The sequence below is a fragment of the Dendrobates tinctorius genome, unplaced genomic scaffold, assembly GCF_039654945.1.
Source record: "Dendrobates tinctorius isolate UK_male_01 unplaced genomic scaffold, ASM3965494v1 ptg000014l, whole genome shotgun sequence".
Classification (NCBI taxonomy): Eukaryota; Metazoa; Chordata; class Amphibia; order Anura; family Dendrobatidae; genus Dendrobates; species Dendrobates tinctorius.
In genome coordinates this window covers 10,207,786-10,235,051 of record NW_027361682.1, presented here as the reverse complement: position 1 = coordinate 10,235,051, position 27,266 = coordinate 10,207,786, and the positions used below count along the sequence as shown (strand labels likewise).

The window sequence follows — 27,266 nt, the reverse complement described above, 5'->3', positions numbered from 1 at the left end:
CACAGAGTATTTCAGAAGAAAAATGCGCTTGTCTTGTGGAAAGTCACTGCCTGGGAGGCGCATGGAGGATTGAGCAGGGTGTCCTCCAGCAGCACAGAGTATTTCAGTAGTTGGCCTTGCAGGGCGCTGGTGAGTGACATTACAGGTAGCGCAGTGGTGACAGGTGTGATGATGAAGCGTTGGCCTCTCGCCCCCTGTGCGCAGCAAGTCCCAGCAGCTCCTGAACGCGTGGGATAATCTCCGGGGAGAAAAGCAAATTACTGCAGAGGATTAGTGAGCAGGCGACTGACTGACACCCTGTGACGGCCGCAGAGCGGGGGAACCTGCTGCCCCGGTGGGCAAGTCTCATCTTGAGCCTTTTTCTTCCAGTTTTTAACCTAATTTCTTTGCCTCCATTATATATGGCATTAGGAAGCGTCCATAAAGCTTTACGGATTCTAATACGGTGTAATGGTGCTAGCTGCAGTGATGTGTGTTAGTTTTGCCTTCTACTGGGAAAGCTGGGTGACAACAGCATAGGAATCACTCAGTTTTCCCAGTCTCCTCAATGGGAAACTTACCTGACTGCTAGTAATCTTCCTCAGCGTCAGGAGGAAAAAGGTTGATGTATCCGAGAGTAGCCAGCAAGAAGAGGAATGATAATAATAAATTTTATTTCTATAGTGCCGACATATTCCGCAGCACTTTCCATTTCAGAGGGGACTTGTACAGACAATAGACATTACAACATAACAATAATCACATAGATCATAACAGATACCAAGAGGAATGAGGGCCCTGCTCGCAAGCTTACAATCTATGAGGAACAGGGCAGCACGTCATACGTGTAATAGACATGTAGATTCTGTGTGACCCGACGTGATCTTTCCCCAATAAGGAATGGCCAAGATCTCTCATCATCTAGGGTTGGCCTCTCTGCTGTTTGTGTGATATTTCCTCACTACTACCTCTGCCTCCTCCAGCGTCCTCTTATACTCCCTACACGTATACCTCCATGGAGGAGCCCTGGGAAAAGTCAGAAAGTCAATGGTGTTAAATTACCATATGTAGGCTTGTATCCCATAACACCTGCCAGCTACACCTGTGCCCACCATACATGCCATCTACCCCTGTACCCATTATCCATGTCAGCTACAACCTTACCCATCATACCTGCCATCTGCACCTGTACCCATCATACATGCCATCTACACCCATACCCATCATACATGCCATCTGCACCCGTACCCATCATACATGCCATCTACACCCATACCCATCATCCATGCCAGCTACAACCTTACCCATCATACATGCCATCTACACCCATACCCATCATACATGCTATCTACACTTGTACCCCTCATACATGCCATCTACCCCTGTACCCATCATACATGCTATCTACACCCGTACCCATCATACATGCCAGCTACACCCATACCCATCATACATGCTATCTACACCTGTACCCATCATACATGCTATCTACACCTGTACCCATCATACATGCTATCTACACCTGTACCCATCATACATGCCATCTACACCTGTACGCATCATACATGCCAGCTACACCCATACCCATCATACATGTCAGCTGCACCTGTACTCATCATACATGCCATCTACACCTGTACCCATCATACATGCCAGCTACACCCATATCCATCATACATGCCAGCTACAATTGTACCCATCTTACATGCCCTCTCACCCGTACCCATCATACATGCCATCTACCCCTGTACCCATTATACACGCCAGCTACACCTGTGGCCTTCATACATACCAGCTAAACCTGTACCCATCATACATGCCAGCTACACCCGTACCCGTCATACATGCCAGCTACACCCATACCCATCATACATGCTATCTACACCTGTACCAATCATACATGTCATCTACACCTGTACCCATCATACATGCCAGCTACACCTGCAGCCCCATGACACTCGCCAGCTACACCTGCAGCCTCATGTCACTCGCCAGCTACACCTGTAGCCCCATGTCACTCGCCAGCTTCACCTGTAGCCCTATGTCACTCGCTAGCTCCACCTGTAGCCCCATGTCACTCGCCAGCTACACCTGTAGCTTCATGTCAGTCGCCAGCTACACCTGTAGCCACATGTCACTCGCTAGCTACACCTGTAGCCTCATGTCACTCGCTAGCTACACCTGTAGCCCTATGTCACTCGCCAGCTACACCTGTAGCCTCATGTCACTCGCCAGCTACACCTGTAGCCTCATGTCACTCGCTAGCTACACCTGTAGCCTCATGTCACTCGCTAGCTACACCTGTAGCCTCATGTCACTTGCTAGCTACACCTGTAGCCCTATGTCACTCGCCAGCTACACCTGTAGCCTCATGTCACTCGCTAGCTACACCTGTTGCCCCATGTCACTCGCTAGCTACACCTGTAGCCCTATGTCACTCGCCAGCTACACCTGTAGCCTCATGTCACTCGCTAGCTACACCTGTAGCCTCATGTCACTCGCTAGCTACACCTGTAGCCTCATGTCACTCGCCAACTACACCTGTAGCCTCATGTCAGTCGCCAGCTACACCTGTAGCCTCATGTCACTCCCTAGCTACACCTGTAGCCTCATGTCACTCCCTAGCTACACCTGTAGCCACATGTCAGCGGCCAGCTAAACTTGTAGCCTCATGTCAGTCGCCAGCTACACCTGTAGCCTCATGTCACTCCCTAGCTACACGTGTAGCCACATGTCAGCGGCCACCTAAACCTGTAGCCTTATGTCAGTCGCCAGCTACACCTGTAGCCTCATGTCAGTCGCCAGCTACACCTGTAGCCACATGTCAGCGGCCAGCTAAACCTGTAGCCTCATGTCAGTCGCCAGCTACACCTGTAGCCCCATGTCACTCGCCAGCTACACTGTTCAATGCATGAAAACCTGTAGGTAAACTGGTGATATGTGCCAGCTGTACCTATAGCGCATTATAAATGTCAGCCAAAGCAATAGTCCCTTGAAACGTGCCAGAGTAAATCATACATTTTTTAGGTCATTGCGTATGTCCTGGGAACACGTTCACCCCCAGTGTTTTCACAGACCTTCGTTTATTAGTGTTTCGCCCCTCGGTGGTTGTTGCCATAGTCAGGAGGCCATTTCCCACCTTGTCCTGTCACCATATCACTACTATTACACTCTGTTTACAAATCCCACATGACCCTCTAATATTTGACGCGTTTCGGGCACAACGGGACGTTTGTCTTTAGAAGCGTCTTGTGTTGACATTTGGGGACTTGTTTTCCCATGCTGTGGCTGATATGAATGGAGAGGGTCAGCACAGACATTACACACCCATCCGCAACACCTCAACCTTCTCACGGCTTACCGACAACCATACCGGAGGGGGAGTGAGGTCGAGTTGTCACAAAACTTTCCCATACATCATACACTCAGAGAACAGTTGAACCAATGCCATTTTCCTTAGGAATTGTCACCCAGCTTTCCAAAAGTCCAGAGGTGCTTGGAAATAAAATGACTTTGCTTCTTTGTTTTTGTAGGTCTTCACATCACATGGGCCCACCGTCATCATGCCCACTTGGTTCTGTTCCAGAGAGTGGTTCTGCTATGTGGGACAGTTTGTTGAAGATGGCCAGGTAAGAACTGAGCCTCTCAGATCATTCATTTTTAACCCGCCACGCAGTTCAAGCATTGTCCATCTGAGGGCGACAAAGAGCACAAGTGATAGCTCCTCCCAGGGGAAAAAGGCCGTAAAATCCGAGCAATAATGAGAGTGATAGTCATTTTCCAAAACTTTTTTAATAAATTGTGTTCACCTTATAGTAAAGTGATGACCCCTGAACTAGTTATGCCGATGTTGGCTTCAAATGGAGCTGCCCTTTAAGATCTTAAAGGAGGGATGTCAATGTATCTCAGAGTTTATTTTTTGTATTATAAGACTTTTCCTTTAATTTCCACCCCTCTTAGTAGTTATGGCAGCCAATGGCTGACGTTTAAGAATGATAGATATCTCTATATAAGGAGAGGAAGTTGGTGATGGCTGACTCTGAGCCTTGCTGCTCCTCTTCTTTGTGCTGGGTCCCATTCTCTCGCCTCGGAGTGATAAGGATGGTCTGTCAGATGGCCAGAAATAACAGGGGCCCGATAACGCATCCTGGGAAATGGCGAGCCGAGTGCTGAGGGTCACCCGACTCATGTCACCACGTCGTCTGCTTGCGAGGGGCATTATGTCTGAAGGGTGTATCTGCGACAGACAGGCACCGGTTATAGGGGCTGCTGAGCATTTCGGTAATGGGGGCGGAAAGGGTTTTGCCATTTCAGCCCCTACGTGATCCTGTTGGGAGAGTCCGGAGAGTGAATGTCTATGGGAATAACATGGGCCATCCCAGCAGCTGTATCCCACCTCTCATCCGGCTTCTGATGTGGTTATTTAACTCCCCGGGAATACCGGCACACAAATGGGCGTCAGTTACTTTTTTGGCACCGAAGGGAGGAAATGTAATTTGACTTCTATCAGAGACAAATATCAGGTTTATAGCAATGGTTTATGTGAACAAGCGCACGGTTCCCACACGAGGTTCCTGGCGTTACTCGCCTTTCGCCCTCACAATAGGCGAGTGTCATCCTGTCAAAAGAGTGGGGTAGTTGTCATTTTATTAGCAATTTTTTTGCTCTTTAATTTCCAGTTCCTTGAAGTTTTTACACTTTCAGTGTTAAACAACAATGTCTGAATCCACTGACAGCAAGCAGAGGTTTTGAAAAGGGGTGAAGAAATGGAACATGAAGTGTGTTAGAAAGTAGCAGAACTTTTTATAAAACGGGTGCACAGGACCTGATCCAGAGTCTTCTCCGTCGTCCAGATGTATGATGTCAGATGACTGTATACAAGCAGCTTCTTCATTATCACCCCATCATCATCTGCGTTAGTCTCTCCAGATTATGGTGACGGGTTTATTGTCTTTTGTTTCCAGGGGACCCCGGAGGATCTGCTGTTCTTCTATGATCACCTTCGGAAAGGTGGTGACGTACATCGCGTAGATGAATGTCTCCTGCAGTATCGCTACCACAAACACGCGGCCACACATTCTGTTTCAGAGTGAGTGTATCCTATATATACTGTATAGAGTGGGCACAGCTATACGGCCCCATACACCACAAGCTGTAATGCTCCGTGTGTCCTGACACCTTTCTATCATAGCTGCAATGCTCTGCATGTCCTTACACCTTTCTATCGTAGCTGAAATGCTCTATGTGTCTTGACATCTTTCTGTCTTAGCTGTGATATTGTGCTTGTCCTGACACCTTTCTATCATAGTTGTGATACTGTGCTTGTCCTTACACCTTTCTATCATAGCTGTGATACTGTGTTTGTCTTGACACCTTTCTATCATAGCTGTGATACTGTTCTTGTCCTGACTCCTTTTTATAATAGCTGCGAAGCTCTGCTTGTCCTGACACCTTTCTATCATAACTGCGATACTCTGCGCTTCTTGATACCTTTCTATTATAGTTGGGATGCTTGCATGCCCTGACACCTTTCTATCATAGCTGCAATGCTCTGTGTTCTGACCTTTCCATCATAGCCTTGAAGCTCCGTGTCCTGACACCCTTCCATCATAGCTGTGATGCTCCATGTCCTGATACCTTTCTATCATAGCTGTGATGCTCTGTGTCCAGACACCTTTCTATCATAGCTGCGATGCTCTGTGTTCTGACACCTTTCTATCATAGCTGCGATGCTCTGTGTTCTGACCTTTCCATCATAGCCATGATGCTCCTTGTCCTGACACCTTTCTATCATAGCTGTGATGCTCTGTGTTCTGACACCTTTCTATCATAGCTGTGATGCTCTGTGTCCAGACACCTTTCTATCATAGTTGCGATGCTGTGTCCTGACACCTTTCTATCATAGTTGCGATGCTCTGTGTCCTGACACCTTTCTATCATAGTTGCAATGCTCTCTGTCCTGACACCTTTCTATCATAGTTGCGATGCTCTGTGTCCTGACACCTTTCTATCATAGCTGCGATGCTCTGTGTTATGACCTTTACATCATAGCCGTGATGCTCCTTGTCCTGACACCTTTCTATCGTAGTTGCAATGCTCTCTGTCCTGACACCTTTCTATCATAGTTGCGATGCTATGTGTCCTGACACCTTTCTATCATAGTTGCGATGCTCTGTGTCCTGACACCTTTCTGTCATAGCTGCGATGCTCTGTGTTCTGACCTTTCCATCATAGCCGTGATGCTCCTTGTCCTGACACCTTTCTATCATAGTTGCGATGCTCTGTGTATCCTGACACCTTTCTATCATAGTTGCGATGCTCTGTGTCCTGACACCTTTCTATCATAGTTGCGATGCTCTGTGTCCTGACACCTTTCTATCATAGTTGTGATGCTCTGTGTCCTGACACCTTTCTATCATAGCTGCGATGCTCCTTGTCCTGACACCTTTCTATCATAGTTGCGATGCTCTGTGTATCCTGACACCTTTCTTTCATAGTTGCGATGCTCTGTGTCCTGACACCTTTCTATCATAGCTGCGATACTCTGTGTCCTGACACCTTTGTATCATAGTTGCGATGCTCTGTGTCCTGACACCTTTCTATCATAGTTGCGATGCTCTGTGTCCTGACACCTTTCTATCATAGTTGCGATGCTCTGTGTCTTGACACCTTTCTATCTTAGTTGCGATGCTCTGTGTCCTGACACCTTTCTATCATAGTTGCGATGCTCTGTGTATCCTGACACCTTTCTATCATAGTTGCGATGCTCTGTGTCCTGACACCTTTCTATCATAGCTGCGATGCTCCTTGTCCTGACACCTTTCTTTCATAGCTGCGATGCTCTATGTTCTGACCTTTCCATCATAGCCGTGATGCTCCTTGTCCTGACACCTTTCTATCATAGTTGCGATGCTCTGTGTCCTGACACCTTTCTATCATAGTTGCGATGCTCTGTGTCCTGACACCTTTCTATCATAGTTGCGATGCTCTGTGTCCTGACACCTTTCTTTCATAGCTGTGATGCTCTATGTTCTGACCTTTCCATCATAGCCGTGATGCTCCTTGTCCTGACACCTTTCTATCATAGATGCAATGCTCTGTGTCCTGACACCTTTCTATCATAGCTGCGATGCTCTATGTTCTGACCTTTCCATCATAGCCGTGATGCTCCTTGTCCTGACACCTTTCTATCATAGCTGCGATGCTCTGTGTCCTGACACCTTTCTATCATAGCTGCGATGCTCCTTGTCCTGACACCTTTCTTTCATAGCTGCGATGCTCTATGTTCTGACCTTTCCATCATAGCCGTGATGCTCCTTGTCCTGACACCTTTCTATCATAGTTGCGATGCTCCTTGTCCTGACACCTTTCTTTCATAGCTGCGATGCTCTATGTTCTGACCTTTCCATCATAGCCGTGATGCTCCTTGTCCTGACACCTTTCCATCATAGCTGTGATGCTCTGTGTCCTGACACCTTTCCACCACTTTCGCTGCCAAGTACAGCATCCTGGCCTATCTCTTCTCACTCCAAGTTGTCAATGTTGCCCAGAGCAACCAATTTCAGCACAGTTTTAATTTTACCAGGGCTGTTTAAAAATGAAAGCTGTGCTCTGATTGGTTGCTATAGGCAACAAAGAAAGTGTTTATCAATGAGGCCTATGGCACCTAATATATAGCCAAGGCCTATCCTGATTGTGGGACGGGACAAGTTTTGCAGAGTTGAGCTTGTCGGGGCATAATCTGGCAGGAGGGGAGATGAGCATCAGCTGTAATGTTTGATGGATAGAGAACAGTGCTGGGGGCAGTTCACACACTCACGCACATGGCTCTGCCTCGTGTTAACTCATTCAGTGCTGGTCAAACCCAAAGAGCATGTTGCTGAAGGACTACAAATCTCATCGTGTATAATTCACCTCTCATTGTCATAATGTGTAATATTCTCTTATCTAAGCTTTAAATGTCAGAGGTTTACGGGCTATTGGGGAACTACAAGTCCCAGGTATACCTTATTTCCATTCATTGCTGCTCTGCTCCATGTACATAAGTAAGAGTGAGTGCTCTGTGGGCATGCTGGTATGTGTAGTCCTGTTCTGCGGCAGGTAGAGAGACAGTATTCTCAGGTGACTGATGTTTGTCTCTGTTGGTTGTTTGCTCAGTGACGACATCTCGCGTTTCATAATTTCACCGACTACAACAAAAAAATCACACACAACAAGGAACCTGCAGCAAGATGTGGACCACAGCGACTGAGTCACCTGCTGGAGACCTCCAGAGATAAGCAATATCATCACCTGCCGTAGACCTCCACAGAGGAACAATGCCTTCATCATCTGCTGTAGACCTCCAGATATGAGCAATGACATCATCACCTGCTGCAGACCTCCGGAGAGGAACGATGACATCATCATCTACTGTAGACCTCCAGATATGAACAATGACATCATCATCTGCTGTAGACCTCCAGGTATGAATAATGGCATCACCAGCAGTAGACTTCTAGAGATGAACGCTGACATTATCACCTACTGTAGACCTCTATAGATGAACAGTAGCATCATCACCTGCTGGAGCTCTCCACAGAGAAACAATGCCTTCATCACCTGCTATATACCTCCAGATATGAACAATTACATCATCACCTGCTGTAGACCTCTGGATAGGAATGATGACCACCAACTGTAGACCTCGAGACATGAACGATGACATTATCACTTTCTGTAGACCTCCAGAGCGGAACAATTCCATCATCACCTGTTGTAGAAATTCATAGATGAACAATGACATCATCACCCTATGTAGCCACCAGAGTAAAACAATAACATAATCACCAGCAGTAGACTTATAGAACTGAATGGTGACATTATCACCTGCTGCAGACCTCCATGAGTATCACCTGCTGCAAAACCTATAGAGAGGAACGATGACATCACCACCTGCACCAGATCTCAAGAAAGGAACAATGACATCAACACCAGCACTGGATCTACAGAAAGGAGCAATGGCATCATCACCTACTGCAGACCTCCATAGAGGAACCATGACATTATCACCTGCTGCAAACCTCCAAAGAGGAACAATGACATTTTCGCCTGCTGCAGACCTCCATAGAGGAACCATGACATCATCACGTGCTGCAGACCTCCAAAGAGGATCTATGACATCATCACCTGCTGCAGACCTCCAAAGAGGATCTATGACATCATCACCTGCTGCAGACCTCCAAAGAGGAACTATGACATCGTCACCTGCTGCAGACCTCCAAAGAGAAACTATGACATCATCACCTGCTGCAGAATTTCAGGATGGAACGAGGAAATATCAAAATTTTTCGACCCTCTAAAAGCCACTTCTAATCAGGACCTCTTTGCTTGGCACTGACAATATCATTCTAGAGGGGCAAGTAGAGATATTGAAACCTTTACTGTATATGAACTAAAATGCCTGTGATATCCAGATGTGGTGCCCAGATATGTCTCCTGGGCACCACATCTGGATATCACAGTGTCTTACCTTACAGAGTCGATATATGTTGTCAACTTTTGCCTAAATTTTAGCCTACGGTGTGGTGCCATTTTTTTACATTTTTTTAGCTGATCATTTGGGGATAATACGAGCCAAGAGGAAGGTAAGGAAGAGCACGTCTGTGCTCTGGGGAGTCAGAATGAATGTTGTTTTATTTGGGCTCCAAGTTCGTAGTATTGCGGCACTTTTTATTTGCACAGTGCACAACTTTTTGTAAAAGAATTGTCACTCCCTCCATACTCAAAAAACATGGCATCCCAACTAAAAAAAATGCGGCAACTTTGCACCACATTGACCATAGACACAGTACCTGCGGTAATCAGCGTGGGATGGCGGCAATATGGTAGCTTAACGGAAGGTTCCCACACTGTGATAAAGCTGCGCTGCGAGGCGTCTTCCCTGTACAATGTGGCAAGTTCATACTCCTCGGTCTGCACCTGTCCTGGCTCTGACTATGGGAACCTGTTCCCCCAGCTTTCCCTACACTGGAATCACAGGTACCAGCCTCAGGGGGCAGCGAGAATAGCAGCGAGCGAATATTCCTGGCACCGCACATGCCGCAGAGCAGGATTCTGGGAATGTGCCTGGAGCTCACATTTTACCTGCTGCAAGGTGAAATTTGTGGCTGGAGACGCACCCCTCCCCCCCATAGTATAGTAAGTATATCAGCCTCCTGTAATTGTGGGTACAACCACAGCTACCTGTCAACGGAGGCCCATTGTGAGTCGGATGAACCAAGTCTATTGTTAAGCAGGGTCTTGGGGGGGGAGAAAACCTTAGACTACTGTGGGAATTTCATTCATAGGTCAATTAAAGCAGTTGTACAAGACTGAAAATTATGGCGGTTTATATAAAGGAACAGCGCCACCCTCGTCATAAGGCTGTTGACATATATAATATTTTGTGGTCACATTTCTTACCCGTTACATCTTCTCGTAATGATTAACATGTAAGTATGATCACCGCGTGCTCTTATCTACTGAGTCAGCAGCCGTGCTCCCCCCGGGTGGTGTTTTCTATGAATTACTGTTTTTATGAATGTGGGAGGTTTCCTCGTAGTTTTTGGTGATCGCTGACGGTGCAGGATACACATCATTACTCATATGAGAGCTGTCACTGATCGCCGGCCCGCGGTAATCCTGGCAGATTGTACACATCAGGAAATCAAAAGGTGATACTCGGCTACACGGTGCGGAGATACAATGTATATGCACAGTACCCGTATAGTATACAGCATTCGCACAGTGCCCCTATAGTATACAGCACATACTGTATACAGTACCCCCTATAGTATACAGTGCCCGTATAGTATAAAGCGTTCACACAGTACCCATACAGTATGCAGCACTCACACAGTACCCATACAGTATGCAGCACTCACACAGTACCCGTACAGTATGCAGCACTCACACAGTACCCGTACAGTATGCAGCATTCACACAGTACCCATACAGTATGCAGCACTCACACAGTACCCGTACAGTATGCAGCATTCACACAGTACCCGTATAGTATGCAGCACTCACACAGTACCCGTACAGTATGCAGCATTCACACAGTACCCGTATAGTATGCAGCACTCACACAGTACCCATACAGTATGCAGCACTCACACAGTACCCGTACAGTATGCAGCACTCACACAGTACCCATACAGTATGCAGCACTCACACAGTACCCGTACAGTATGCAGCATTCACACAGTACCCATACAGTATGCAGCACTCACACAGTACCCGTACAATATGCAGCACTCACACAGTACCTGTACAGTATGCAGCACTCACACAGTACTCGTACAGTATGCAGCATTCACACAGTACCCGTACAGTATGCAGCACTCACACAGTACCCGTTTAGTATGCAGCACTCACACAGTACCCGTACAGTATGCAGCATTCACACAGTAACCGTATAGTATGCAGCACTCACACAATACCTGTATAGTATACAGCACTCTCACAGTACCTGTATAGTATACAACTCTCTCACAGTACCCGTATAGTATACAGCACTCTCACAGTACCCATACAGTATGCAGCAATCACACAGTACCCGTATAGTATGCAGCACTTACTCAGTACCCGTATAGTATACAGCACTCTCACAGTACACGTACAGTATACAGCACTCACACAGTACCCGTTTAGTATGCAGCACTCACACAATACCTGTATAGTATACAGCACTCTCACAGTACCTGTATAGTATACAACTCTCTCACAGTACCCGTATAGTATACAGCACTCTCACAGTACCCATACAGTATGCAGCAATCACACAGTACCCGTATAGTATGCAGCACTTACTCAGTACCCGTATAGTATACAGCACTCTCACAGTACCCGTACAGTATGCAGCACTCACACAGTACCCGTTTAGTATGCAGCACTCACACAGTACCCATACAGTATGCAGCATTCACACAGTACTCGTATAGTATGCAGCACTCACACAATACCTGAATAGTATACAACACTCTCACAATACCCGTATAGTATACAGCACTCTCACAGTACCCATACAGTATGAAGCAATCACACAGTACCTGTATAGTATACAGCACTCTCACAGTACCCATACAGTATGCAGCACTCACACAGTACCCGTATAGTATACAGCACTCTCACAGTACCCATACAGTATGCAGCACTCACACAGTACCCGTATAGTATACAGCACTCTCACAGTACCCCGTACAGTATGCAGCACCCACACAGTACCCATATAGTATGCAGCACTCCCACAGTACCTGTATAGTATACAGCACTCTCACAGTACCCGTACAGTATGCCGCACTCACACAGTACCTGTATAGTATACAGCAATCTCACAGTACCCGTACAGTAGGCAGCACTCTCACAGTACCCGTACAGTATGCAGCACTCTCATAGTACCTGTATAGTATACAGCACTCTCACAGTACCCGTACAGTATGCAGCACTCTCACAGTACCCGTACAGTATAAAGCATTCACACAGTACCCATACAGTATGCAGCACTCACACAGTACCCGTTTAGTGTGCAGCATTCACACAGTACCCGTATAGTATGCAGCACTCACACAATACCTGTATAGTATACAGCACTCTCACAGTACCTGTATAGTATACAACACTCTCACAGTACCCGTATAGTATGCAGCATTCACACAGTACCCGTATAGTATGCAGCACTCACACAATACCTGTATAGTATACAGCACTCACACAGTACCCACATAGTATACAGCAATCATGCAGTACCCGTATAGTATACAGCACTCTCACAGTACCCATACAGTATGCAGCAATGACACAGTACCTGTATAGTATACAACACTCTCACAGTACCCATACAGTATGCAGCAATCACACAGTACCTGTATAGTATACAGCAATCATGCAGTACCCGTATAGTATGCAGCACTCTCACAGTACCCGTATAGTATGCAGCAGTCACACAGTACCCGTATAGTATGCAGCACTCTCACAGTACCCGTACAGTATGCAGCACTCACACAGTATCCGTACAGTATGCAGTACTCACACAGTACCCGTATAGTTTGCCGCACTCACACAGTACCTGTATAGTATATAGCACTCTCACAGTACCCATACAGTATGCAGAAATCACACAATACCTGTATAGTATACAGCACTCATGCAGTACCCGTATAGTATGCAGCACCCACACAGTACCTGTATAGTATACAGCACTCACACAGTACCCGTACAGTAGGCAGCAATCACGCAGTACCCGTATAGTATGCAGCACTCACACAGTACCCGTACAGTATACAGCATTCACACAGTACCCGTATAGTATGCAGCACTCACACAGTACCCGTACAGTATGCAGCATTCACACAGTACCCGTATAGTATACAGCACTCATGCAGTACCCGAATAGTATGCAGCACTCACACAGTACCTGTATAGTATGCAGCACTCACACAGTACCCGTACAGTATGCAGCAATCACGCAGTATTCGTATAGTATGCAGCACTCACACAGTACCCGTACAGTATGCAGCATTCACACAGTACCCGTATAGTATACAGCACTCCTGCAGTACCCGTACAGTATGCAGCAATCACGCAGTATTCGTATAGTATGCAGCACTCACACAGTACCCGTATAGTATACAGCACTCCTGCAGTACCCGTATAGTATGCAGCACTCACACAGTACCCGTATAGTATACAGCACTCATGCAGTACCTGTATAGTATGCTGCACTCACACAGTACCCGTATAGTATGCAGCACTCTCACAGTACCTGTACAGTATACAGCACTCACACAGTACTTGTATAGTATGCAGCACTCACACAGTACCCGTACAGTATACAGCACTCACACAGTACTTGTATAGTATATAGCACTCTCACAGTACCCATACAGTATGCAGCAATCACACAGTACCTGTATAGTATACAGCACTCTCACAGTACCCGTACAGTATGCAGCAATCACGCAGTATTCGTATAGTATGCAGCACTCACACAGTACCCGTACAGTATGCAGCATTCACACAGTACCCGTATAGTATACAGCACTCCTGCAGTACCCGTATAGTATGCAGCACTCACACAGTACCCGTATAGTATACAGCACTCATGCAGTACCTGTATAGTATGCTGCACTCACACAGTACCCGTATAGTATGCAGCACTCTCACAGTACCCGTACAGTATGCAGCACTCACACAGTATCCGTACAGTATGCAGTACTCACACAGTACCCGTATAGTTTGCCGCACTCACACAGTACCTGTATAGTATATAGCACTCTCACAGTACCCATACAGTATGCAGAAATCACACAATACCTGTATAGTATACAGCACTCATGCAGTACCCGTATAGTATGCAGCACCCACACAGTACCTGTATAGTATACAGCACTCACACAGTACCCGTACAGTAGGCAGCAATCACGCAGTACCCGTATAGTATGCAGCACTCACACAGTACCCGTACAGTATGCAGCATTCACACAGTACCCGTATAGTATGCAGCACTCACACAGTACCCGTACAGTATGCAGCATTCACACAGTACCCGTATAGTATACAGCACTCATGCAGTACCCGAATAGTATGCAGCACTCACACAGTACCTGTATAGTATACAGCACTCACACAGTACCCGTACAGTATGCAGCAATCACGCAGTATTCGTATAGTATGCAGCACTCACACAGTACCCGTACAGTATGCAGCATTCACACAGTACCCGTATAGTATACAGCACTCCTGCAGTACCCGTACAGTATGCAGCAATCACGCAGTATTCGTATAGTATGCAGCACTCACACAGTACCCGTATAGTATACAGCACTCCTGCAGTACCCGTATAGTATGCAGCACTCACACAGTACCCGTATAGTATACAGCACTCATGCAGTACCTGTATAGTATGCTGCACTCACACAGTACCCGTATAGTATGCAGCACTCTCAAAGTACCTGTACAGTATACAGCACTCACACAGTACTTGTATAGTATGCAGCACTCACACAGTACCCGTATAGTATGCAGCACTCACACAGTACCCGTACAGTATACAGCACTCACACAGTACTTGTATAGTATATAGCACTCTCACAGTACCCATACAGTATGCAGCAATCACACAGTACCTGTATAGTATACAGCACTCTCACAGTACCCGTACAGTATGCAGCAATCACGCAGTATTCGTATAGTATGCAGCACTCACACAGTACCCGTACAGTATGCAGCATTCACACAGTACCCGTATAGTATACAGCACTCCTGCAGTACCCGTATAGTATGCAGCACTCACACAGTACCCGTATAGTATACAGCACTCATGCAGTACCTGTATAGTATGCTGCACTCACACAGTACCCGTATAGTATGCAGCACTCTCACAGTACCTGTACAGTATACAGCACTCACACAGTACTTGTATAGTATGCAGCACTCACACAGTACCCGTATAGTATGCAGCACTCTCACAGTACCCATACAGTATGCAGCAATCACACAGTACCCGTATAGTATGCAGCACTCACACAATACCTGTATAGTATACAGCACTCTCACAGTACCTGTATAGTATACAACACTCTCACAGTACCCGTATAGTATGCAGCATTCACACAGTACCCGTATAGTATGCAGCACTCACACAATACCTGTATAGTATACAGCACTCACACAGTACCCATATAGTATACAGCAATCATGCAGTACCCGTATAGTATACAGCACTCTCACAGTACCCATACAGTATGCAGCAATGACACAGTACCTGTATAGTATACAGCACTCCTGCAGTACCCGTATAGTATGCAGCACTCACACAGTACCCGTATAGTATACAGCACTCATGCAGTACCTGTATAGTATGCAGCACTCACACAGTACCCGTATAGTATGCAGCACTCTCACAGTACCTGTACAGTATACAGCACTCACACAGTACTTGTATAGTATGCAGCACTCACACAGTACCCGTATAGTATGCAGCACTCTCACAGTACCCATACAGTATGCAGCAATCACACAGTACCCGTATAGTATGCAGCACTCACACAATACCTGTATAGTATACAGCACTCTCACAGTACCTGTATAGTATACAACACTCTCACAGTACACGTATAGTATGCAGCATTCACACAGTACCCGTATAGTATGCAGCACTCACACAATACCTGTATAGTATACAGCACTCACACAGTACCCATATAGTATACAGCAATCATGCAGTACCCGTATAGTATACAGCACTTTCACAGTACCCATACAGTATGCAGCAATGACACAGTACCTGTATAGTATACAGCACTCTCACAGTACCCATACAGTATGCAGCAATCACACAGTACCTGTATAGTATACAGCAATCATGCAGTACCCGTATAGTATGCAGCACTCTCACAGTACCCGTATAGTATGCAGCAGTCACACAGTACCCGTATAGTATGCAGCACTCTCACAGTACCCGTACAGTATGCAGCACTCACACAGTATCCGTACAGTATGCAGTACTCACACAGTACCCGTATAGTTTGCCGCACTCACACAGTACCTGTATAGTATATAGCACTCTCACAGTACCCATACAGTATGCAGAAATCACACAATACCTGTATAGTATACAGCACTCATGCAGTACCCGTATAGTATGCAGCACTCACACAGTACCCGTACAGTATGCAGCACTCACACAGTACTTGTATAGTATATAGCACTCTCACAGTACCCGCACAGTATGTAGCAATCACGCAGTACCCATATAGTATACAGCATTCACTCAGTACCCGTACAGAATATAGCACAATTTTAGTACTGTATACTACTTAGTATTATATACTACTACTGTATACTCCCGGTTGCAGCATGTTACACATATAGTGACTGATGTGTTCCTCTTTCTAGGGAGACAATATGGAGGAATCGTGTGCAGTTCCTGGAGGAGCGAGTCCTCGAGCACTGGCCATCATTCACCATCTGGAACGCTGGCAAACAAGGGCGCAAGCTGTACCGGAGCCTGACACCCAGAAACAGAGACAAGGTAAGGAGCTGGTGTCAGGGCTAGCCCGATGTAATGTTACCAGCTGTGTGAGGAGGAGCACAGAACACACAGCCTTCATTACCACAGCAGCCATTTTGACTCCCAGCGTTCATAGCCATGTGCTGCTGACAGGTGACTTCCAGGAATCCCAACCTGTCAGACGTCCTGACAGCTGCGTCATAGATTCTCCATCCTGGCCCTGCAGGTAAAGGAGCACAGAGCGCTGACAGGACAGCAGTCTCCTGGGAGATCGCCCTCCACTCATTTCCCAGGTTGTCAGCAGTCATGATGTATGACCCAGACAGATTTTATAGGCTTTACCAAATACACGTGTACACGTTCCATCCATTATGTAGTCCATGACCTTGCACTAAATCAGTATTCTTTCACCTGAAATACTCTGTGCTTCTGATAGGTCCCTCCTTTTTGTATTTTAGATCACTTGTGGCTATAGCTAACTAGGCACAATGATCTCCTGAAATACTCTGTGGTGGCACAAACTCTGCTTCATTAATTATGTGACATTAATCTGATACCTCTCACTAGATCAGTATACTCCTCCTGAAATACTCTGTGCTGCTTCTGCTTTGTAACTCTTGTAACCTCTGGTTTGACCAGCAAACTTGTCTCCTGAAATACTTTGTGCTGCTAGACACCATGCTCCTTCCACTATCCTTGACCTCTCACTTGATCAACTCATTTTTCTCCTTAAACCATCTGTGCTGCTGCTGGGACCCTTAATCAGTAGCATCCAGCAAAATTATCATAGTTCTCTCCTGAAATACTTTGTGCTGCTGGACAGCTAGCTTCTTCCAGTATGCAACGCGCAATTCATGACCTCTCGTTAGATCAGTACATACTACTACGTAAATACTCTGTGGTGCTGGGAGACCCTGCTCCTTCTACAAGATCCACACACCTATCCTCGAATGCTCTGTGCTGCTGGGAGAGGACTTTGTTGCTTGCACAATGTTATAGCATGTAATGGTAAAGCGGTATGGGCAGCACAGGGTGACCTGGGTGCCAGCGTGATACCCTGACACATCTGAGGCTTAGAGATGAAAGATGGCTGCACTCAGAGCAGGGTCGGGCAGATGTGAGGAGATTACAGATTTCATCCACTTTTTGTGTTCTTTTCATAATATTTTCAACATCGGCCATATGTAAGTAATTAAGTCCTCGTCCTGCGGACCACCCACAAGGATAAAATTCAGTGTGAGCTCAGGTATGAAGTGGGCCGAATGTCCATATAACTGGTTCAGGCCCTTCCTGTCTTTTGTATCCCAAGTCTTTTCTTTCCTATCATAGGTCCTGTCTCTAGTGCCCCTCATATCCTAAGTCCTATCTCTCCTGCCCCTCATATCCTAAGTCCTGTCTCTCCTGCTCCTCATATCCTAAGTCCTGTCTCTCCTGTCACTCATACCCCAAGTCCTGACTCCTGCCCCTCATATCTCTAGTCCTGTCTACTGCCCCTCGTAACCCAAGTCCTGTCTACTGCCCCTCACATTCAAAGCCCCGTCTCCTGCCACTCATACCCCAAGTACTGTCTCCTTCCCCACATATCCCAAGTCCTGTCTCTCCTGCCCCACATATCCCAAGTCATGTCTCTCCTTCCCCTGATATCCCAAGTCATGTCTCTCCTGCCTCCTGTTTTACATCCTGTCTCTGCTGAGCCTCTTATCCCAGTCCTGTCTCTCCTGCCCACATATCCCAAGTCCTGTCTTTAATGCCCCTTGTATCCCAAGTCCGGTCTCTGCTGCCCCTAGTGTTCATAGTCCTTTCTCTACTGCCCCTCATATCCCACATCCTTTCGCTCCTGCTCTTTGCATCACAAGGCCTGTCTTTTCTGCCTCTCGTATCCCAAGTCCTGTCTCTACTGCCCCTAGTATCCCAGTCCTGTTTCTACTACCTCTGGTATCCCGGTCCTGTCTCTACTGCCCCTCGTATCCCAGTCCTGTTTCTGATTCCTCCCGTATCCCAAGTCCTCTCTCTACTGCCCCTCTTATCACAGTCCTGTCTCTCCTGCCCCTCATATCCCAAATCCTGTCTCTCCTCCCCCTCATATCCCAAGTCCTGTCTCCCCTGCCCCTTATATCACAAGTCCTGTGTCTCCTGCCCTTTATATCCCAAGTCCTGTCTCTACTGCCCCTCATATCTCACGTCCTTTCGCTCCTGCTCTTTGCATCACAAGTCCTGTCTCTACTGCCCCTTGTATCCCAAGTCCTGTCTTTACTACCACTCGTATCTCAGTCCTGTTTCTACTGCCCCTCATACCCCAGTCCTGTCTCTACTGCCCCTCGTATCCCAAGTCCTGTCTTTGCTGCCCCTCGTATCTCAGACTTGTCTCTACTGCCCCTGGTATCCTAGTCTTGTCTCTCCTGCCCTTGTATCCCACATCCTGTCTCTCTTACCTTTCGTATCCCAAGTCCTGTCTCTCCTGCCCTTTGTATCCCGGATCTTGTCTCTTTTGACATTCTTATCTCATGTTCTGTCCCTCATGCCGTCTCTTGAATTGTTCTATGTTCTGTATCGTCTGCTACTTGTTTACCGAGTCCTATTTTTCCTGGTTCTCAGATGCCATGATCTTTCTCTCCTGCCCTGTGTTCCTCATGTTATGTATCCTCTATTCTTCATATCTCACGTACGATCTCTCCTGCACTTCATATCCCATATTCTGTCTCCCCATTTTCTGACTCTCCTGTCATTAGTACCCTATGCCTTATCACTTCTACCCTTTATTTATCATGTCCTCTCTTTCCTGGTCTTCAAATGCCTTCCTGTCTCTTCTGCCCAGTGTATTCTGCCCATGTTTTGACTCTCCTGCATATTGTATCCAACATTTTGTCTCTCAGACACTTCATATCCAAAATGTTGTCTCTCATGAACTTTACATTCCTCATTTTGTCTCTTCTGTCCCTCAAATCTCACTTTTGACTCTTGTGCCAGTCATATCCAACATTGTCACCCCTGTCTTTCGTATTCTGTGCTCTCCACCTCTCCTGTTGCTTATATATCCTGTTTTCTTTAAGTTCTGTTACCTATTTCCCATATTTTGTCTGTCTTGTCCCTTTTATCTTATGTTTTCTGGCTCTCTTGCTCTTCTTGTCTCTGGGGCTTTTCTTTGCTGCCCCTTTGCCCTGGTTCAGGCCCCTGCTGCCTCCTTACTTAGACCATGAGTCAGTCAGAGATGATATGTAGGTGTAACCTGTCCCCCTCAACGAGCCTGTCTGCTTCTAATTACCCCCGCACAGATCTTGCCATTCCCTCTAGCTGACCTTTTCCTAACGTTTTCTTTGGCAAACCTCTGAGACTGCGACATCATACGCCTTTCATCGTGGTTATAATTAAAATCGCAGCCCGCTGTATTTTTACCTCTGGCACAAAAACCCTATGATCAGTTACTAAATCTCTTGGGTCTGGAGAAAGGGGGGCCCCTCTTCTATCCATCATAGGTGACTTGGAGGTCCCGACTAAGTGTAGTAACCGGCAGAGCCATGAAGGGGTCAAAGGATGGATATGGCATCAGTTAGACGTAGGACATATCTGACACATATCTGTGGGTAAGTGCTTCTAAGAAAAACCAGGAGGAGCAGCTGGAGGACGTCTTGCAGATGGTCACTATTTAGTTGTGGATTTGGGTTCTTGTTAACATTTCAAACACTGAAGCTAAACAGACTTCTTCCAGCAGAAGGAGCGTAACTCCCATCATTGTGGACGAAGATGGAAACCAAATGCTTGAGCGTAATTGCCTCTTTTGAGGGTTCCTGCCCCTCATATGCAATGCTGTCTCTCCTGCCCTTCTTTTCGTGTCTTGCCTTTCTTTCTCATCCCATATTCTGGCTCAACTGCGTCTTTCATCTTGTCCTATGTTATGTCTGTCCCTCCCATCTTTTACCATGTCCTGTCTCTCCTGCCCATCTTTTCCCATGTTCTGTCTTTCCTGTATCTCTGTTTCCATATCCTGAATCCCCTGCCTGTCTTATTTGAAGTCCTGTCTCTCCTGCTTCCCTTAACCCATTTCCAATTTCTGCTGCCTCTCTTATCCCATATCCTGTCCCTCCTGCCTCTCTTATTCCATGTCCAGTCTCTCCTGCCTCCTATACCCTGTCTCTTGCCTCTCTTATCCCATATCCTGTCCCTCCTGCCTCTCTTATCCAAGGTCCTTCTCCATTTCCAGATCCTGCCTCTCTTCCCTGTTCCTGTCTCTTCTGCTCCTCTTAACCCATCCCCTCTCTGCTGCCTTTTTATCCTGTATTCTGTCTTTACTGCACCAATTATCAATGTCCTGTGTGTCCCTCCCTTCTTAACCAATATCCTTTCTCTTCCTGCAGCTCTTATTCCATGTACTGTCTATTTTGCTCTTCTTGTCTTAAGGCCCCGTCACACACAGCGAAGTCGCCAGCGAGATTGCTGATTTTGTGACGCCACAGCGATCTCGCCAGCGACATCGCTGTGTGTGACAAGGATCAGCGACTGCCCCCCCCGCCAGGTATCGCTGATCACGCTACATCGTCCTGGGCCGTTTTTTGATCGTTGGTCTCCCGCTGGCCAGCACACATCGCCGTTTTTTGATCGTTGGTCTCCCGCTGGCCAGCACGCATCGCTGTGAGAGACCAGCAATCAGCGACGCTGGGAGCTGGTTTCCAATGTAAACAGCGGGTTTCTAAGAGCCGCGCGGCTCTTAGACACCCACTGTTTACCTTGGAAACCAGCTTGCTCCCTGGTCCTGATCGCTGGAGGGGCTGTCTATGTCAACATCGAATCGTTGGTGGGATCGCTGGGACATTGATGTGTGTAACGGGGCCATTAGTCATGTCTTTCCTGCTCCTTTTATCCCATGTACTGTCTATTTTTGTCATACTAATGTCTTTCCTGCCTCTCTTATGCCATGTACTGTCTCTTCTGCCCTTCTTGTCCTACTCATGTCTTTCCTTCCCCTCTTTCCTATGTCCTGTCTCTCCTGCTTTTCTTATCCTTTTTCTGCGTCTCCTGCCTCTCTTGTCCCTCTTTCATATGTCCTGTATTTCTTGCCCTTCTTATCCTATTTCTGTCTCTCCTGCCTCTATTATCCATGTCTTGTCTCTTCTGCTCCTCTTATCCCATATCCTGTCTTTCCTGTCCCTCTTTTGCATGTCCTATCTTTCCTGCCCCTCTTTCCTATATCCTGTCACTCCTGCCCTTCTTATCCCATTTCTGTCTCTCCGTCCCCTCTTATCCCATGTCTTGTCTCTTCTGCTCTTCTTATCCCATGTCCTGTCACTCCTGCCCTTCTTATCCCATTTCTGTCTCTCCTGCCCCTATTATCCCATGTCTTGTCTCTTCTGCTCCTCTTATCCCATGTCCTGTCACTCCTGCCCTTCTTATCCCATTTGTCTTTCCTGCCCCTATTGTCCCATGTCTTGTCTCTTCTGCTCCTCTTATCCCATTTCTGTCTCTCCTGCCCCTATTGTCCCATGTCTTGTCTCTTCTGCTCCTCTTATCCCATTTCTGTCTCTCCTGCCCCTATTATCCCATGTCTTGTCTCTTCTGCTCCTCTTATCCCATGTCCTGTCACTCCTGCCCTTCTTATCCCATTTGTCTCTCCTGCCCCTATTGTCCCATGTCTTGTCTCTTCTGCTCCTCTTATCCCATGTCCTCTCACTCCTGCCTGTTGTGAGCTCATTTTCTCGTTCGCCTTTGATGTCCGATGAACTCCCTCTGCTGGGGAAAGGAGGTAGTGAAACTGATTTGGATGGGAGAGACCTGTCACCTGAACATCTGGATTGCGATTGGACATCAGGAATCTCTGACTGGATATAAGGCAGCCGACGCCCTGTAGGGTTGCTGGTGATTTCTCTGCTCTGAGCTCTGGTCTCCAGTTCAGTTCCCGTCTTCTAAAGCTAAGTTTTGCTCTGTTATTGTTCCATGAGATTTTGTCTGATTTGCTTAGTTTTGTGTTCAGCTGCCCCGGCTGGGGCTTTGCTGAATTTCCATTTTTGTCCCTGATCGGTTTAATCTCTTTTGCTCTGCTTCAGAATATATCGGAGTGCTGATATAGGGATTTTGAAGTCTAGTGACTTCAGGGCCGTTTTTCCTATCAGACGTGTTGGAACATTTTTGGTAGGGTTTTTGCGGATTGCAGCCAACATCTTTTCTGTCCTGTCCTATCTAGTTAGTTGGGCCCCATCGTTTGCTCTGCCTGTCTTTCTGTCTGTGTTTGTGTTTTCATCTGTTTTCACCGACAATACATGTTGGGGGCTGTCTATTGCTTTGGAGTCTGCTCTGGGGCAGTTTAGATTTCCCCTTTCTTTCTTTAGGCTTATGTAGTTCTCCGGCTGTGACGAGGCGTCTAGGAACACCGTAGGAACGCTCCACGGCTACTGTTAGTTGTTGTGAATAGGTTCAGGGGTCTGCAATCCGCTAGCTACCAACCTCTCCGGTTTTCTGGACTTAGCTTGCATTTTTGTTTTTTCCTCCTCCGGTGACTCATTCATAACACCTGCCCTTCTTATCCCATTTGTCTCTCCTGCCCCTATTGTCCCATGTCTTGTCTCTTCTGCTCCTCTTATCCCATGTCCTGTCACTCCTGCCCTTCTTATCCCATTTGTCTCTCCTGCCTCTATTATCCATGTCTTGTCTCTTCTGCTCCTCTTATCCCATGTCCTGTCACTCCTGCCCTTCTTATCCCATTTGTCTCTCCTGCCTCTATTATCCATGTCTTGTCTCTTCTGCTCCTCTTATCCCATGTCCTGTCTTTCCTGTCCCTCTTTTGCATGTCCTATCTTTCCTGCCCCTCTTTCCTATATCCTGTCACTCCTTCCCTTCTTATCCCATTTCTGTCTCTCCGTCCCCTCTTATCCCATGTCTTCTCTCTTCTGCTCCTCTTATCCCATGTCCTGTCACTCCTGCCCTTCTTATGCCATTTCTGTCTCTCCTGCCCCTATTGTCCCATGTCTTGTCTCTTCTGCTCATCTTATCCCGTGTCCTGTCTCTCCTGCCCTTCTTATGCCATTTCTGTCTCTCCTGCCCCTATTGTCCCATGTCTTGTCTCTTCTGCTCCTCTTATCCCGTGTCCTGTCACTCCTGCCCTTCTTATCCCATTTCTGTCTCTCCTGCCCCTATTGTCCCATGTCTTGTCTCTTCTGCTCCTCTTATCCCGTGTCCTTTCACTCCTGCCCTTCTTATCCCATTTGTCTCTCCTGCCTCTATTGTCCCATGTCTTCTCTTCTGCTCCTCTTATCCCGTGTCCTGTCACTCCTGCCCGTCTTATCCCATTTCTGTCTCTCCTGCCCCTATTGTCCCATGTCTTGTCTCTTCTGCTCCTCTTATCCCGTGTCCTGTCACTCCTGCCCTTCTTATCCCATTTCTGTCTCTCCTGCCCCTATTATCCCGTGTCCTGTCACTCCTGCCCGTCTTATCCCATTTCTGTCTCTCCTGCCCCTATTGTCCCATGTCTTGTCTCTTCTGCTCCTCTTATCCCGTGTCCTGTCACTCCTGCCCTTCTTATCCCATTTCTGTCTCTCCTGTCCCTATTATCCCATGTCCTCTCACTGTATTCCACCATCCTGTTCCAGGAGATCACAACAGACAAACATTAGTGATAAACATTAAAAGAAGTGTAGAGGACAGGAAAAGGTTGACTTCTAGCTTGGCTTCCAAATATAGTGCCATACTTGTCCACAGGTTGTATGTGGTATTGCAGGTCAGCCCCATTAATTTAAAAGAAGCCAGACACAAGCTGTAAAATGATGAGACGCTGACATTTTGGTGCTGAGGAGCCTCTTTGACGGTGCCTGTCCAATCGGCACACAGCCGTGCATAATCGGAGGGAATGTGCTCTCACACCTGGCCGTACATGCTGGAATTTGTTGTACACCATTGCTGTCACAGGAAGTAGCAGTAATGAAAGCGTTAATCCATACGCAATGCAGCTCGATCGGCCGGGTCAGACATGTGCAGCTTTGGCTCCACTTCTCGATCCTGACATTAAATCCGAATATGCGAATATTCCCAAGAAATGAGGCTGATGATAGAAACAGGTCTGCTGGAGTCCTCGGTGGTCAGGCGAGGAATAGCTTACATTACGTCAGCATCCCCCTCCAAACTCCTCTTCCAGACTGTTAGCGGCATGTCGCCATGACAGCAGTATCCAAACGGCGCTTTTACAGGCATCCTGCTCACCTGCTGCAAGAGTCCAGGAGCCGAGGATGAGTCCCCAGTGGAAGCAGAAGGGAAGCGGATGGTGTGGAGGATCATCTGCTGGGATCAGCGGATGTTCTGCACACAGCGCCTGGACCTATATCACCAAGCATCACCCCAGACCCAGTGCCATAACATTGACCCCCACCCCAATCCGGTCAGCGGGCCCCCACCTCGAGCCGGTCAGCGGGCCCCCACCTCGAGCCAGTCAGCGGGCCCCCACCTCGAGCCGGTCAGCGGACCCCCACCTCGAGCTGATCAGTGGCCCCCTACCTCGAGCCGGTCAGCGATCGCCCACCCCGAGCCGGTCAGGAATCCCCCACCCAGAGCCCTTCAGTGATCCCCCACCTCGAACCGTTCAGCGACCCCTCACCTCGAGCCATTCAGTGATCCCCCACCCAGAGCCCTTCAGCGATCCCCCACCTCGAACCAGTCAGCGGCCCCTCACCTCGAGCTAGTCAGCGATTCCTCCACCCAGAGCCGGTCAGTGGCCCCCACCCCCAGCCTTTCACCAGCCCCCACCCCGAGCTGGTCAGCGGCCCCCATCTCACACCCAGTGCGATGACAGCGGCCCTCACCCCGAGTTGGTCAGCAACCCCCCATCCCCACCTTGAGCCGGTCAGCGACCCACCCCACCTCGAGCCGGTCAGCAGCCCCAATCTCAGACTCAGTGCCATAACAGCGGCCCCCCACCCTGAGCCAGTCAGCAGACAGTATCTCGCATGATAGGGTTAGATTTATGACTCGGCTCCTAGTATCACACGTGATAGGGTTACATACGTAGCTCAACTTCCAGTATCACACATGATAGGATTAGATACACAGCTCAGCAGACAGTATCACATGATAGGATTAGATACACAGCACAGCAGACAGTATCACACATGATAGGATTACATACACGGCTCAGCAGACGGTATCACACAGGATAGGATTACAGACGGTATCACACAGGATAGGGTTAGATACACATTGCACTCCCTCACCCTGTGTCTGTACACACTGGTGGCAGATATTCCCTGCAGGTAGCCACTCACACAGTAAATAAACATGTAGCAGACATGTATATGGCGGCGGTGATCGGTGGTGACGTGTCCCCGGGTGACGAGCTCAGAGTTCTCTGCCAGACACAAGGCCCATTGACTGGAAGAAAACAAATATGCACAACACACAGAACAGCCAGAAGGAAGGCTGCAGATCCTACTGCCATTATTGTAATAAGTCTGTCCGAAAGACCACCCACCGCGTGAAGGGCGCATGATGGGGGATAGACTGAACTGTCTGCAAGCGGCAGGACTGAGGGTCCGGCTTCCCCCGCTATGGACATCAGCCGCAACAAAACAGAATAGTGAGTGCAGCTCTGGAGTATAATACAGGATGTAACTTAGGATCAGTACAGGATAAGTAATGTATGTACACAGTGACTGCACCAGCAGAATAGTGAGTGCAGCTCTGGAGTATAATACAGGAGGTAACTCAGGATCAGTACAGGATAAGTAATGTAATGTATGTACACAGTGACCGCACCAGCAGAATAGTGAGTGCAGCTCTGGAGTATAATACAGGAGGTAACTCAGGATCAGTACATGATAAGTAATGTATGTACACAGTGACTGCACCAGCAGACTAGTGAGTGCACCTCTGGGGTATAATACAGGATGTAACTCAGGATCAGTACAGGATAAGTAATGTAATGTATGTATACAGTGACTGCACCAGCAGAATAGTGAGTGCAGCTCTGGGGTATAATACAGGATGTAACTCAGGATCAGTACAGGATAAGTAATGTAATGTATGTATACAGTGACTGCACCAGCAGAATAGTGAGTGCAGCTCTGGGGTATAATACAGGATGTAACTCAGGATCAGTACAGGATAAGTAATGTAATGTATGTACACAGTGACTGCACCAGCAGAATAGTGAGTGCAGCTTTGGAGTATAATACAGGATGTAACTCAGGATCAGTAATGTAATGCATGTGTACAGTGACTGCACCAGCAGAATAGTGAGTGCAGCGCAGCTCTGGAGTATAATACAGGATGTAACTCAGGATCA

General features: G+C 47.4%; 1 protein-coding gene across 4 annotated transcripts in view; it reads left to right on the top strand.

Annotated features, from left to right (window-relative positions):
* The window catches only part of B3GNTL1 (UDP-GlcNAc:betaGal beta-1,3-N-acetylglucosaminyltransferase like 1), a 254,602-nt gene that overhangs the window by 199,634 nt on the left and 27,702 nt on the right, over positions 1 to 27,266 (top strand). For all 4 annotated transcript variants that reach the window (XR_012226679.1, XM_073559612.1, XM_073559613.1 and 1 more), the window contains 3 exons: positions 3,513 to 3,608; positions 4,944 to 5,068; positions 16,897 to 17,032. Coding sequence is in view for 3 of the 4 variants with exons in the window: in XM_073559612.1 (XP_073415713.1) it covers positions 3,513 to 3,608; positions 4,944 to 5,068; positions 16,897 to 17,032 (357 nt within the window). In the remaining variant the exon portion in view is untranslated. The remainder of the gene's footprint in view (positions 1 to 3,512; positions 3,609 to 4,943; positions 5,069 to 16,896; positions 17,033 to 27,266) is intronic.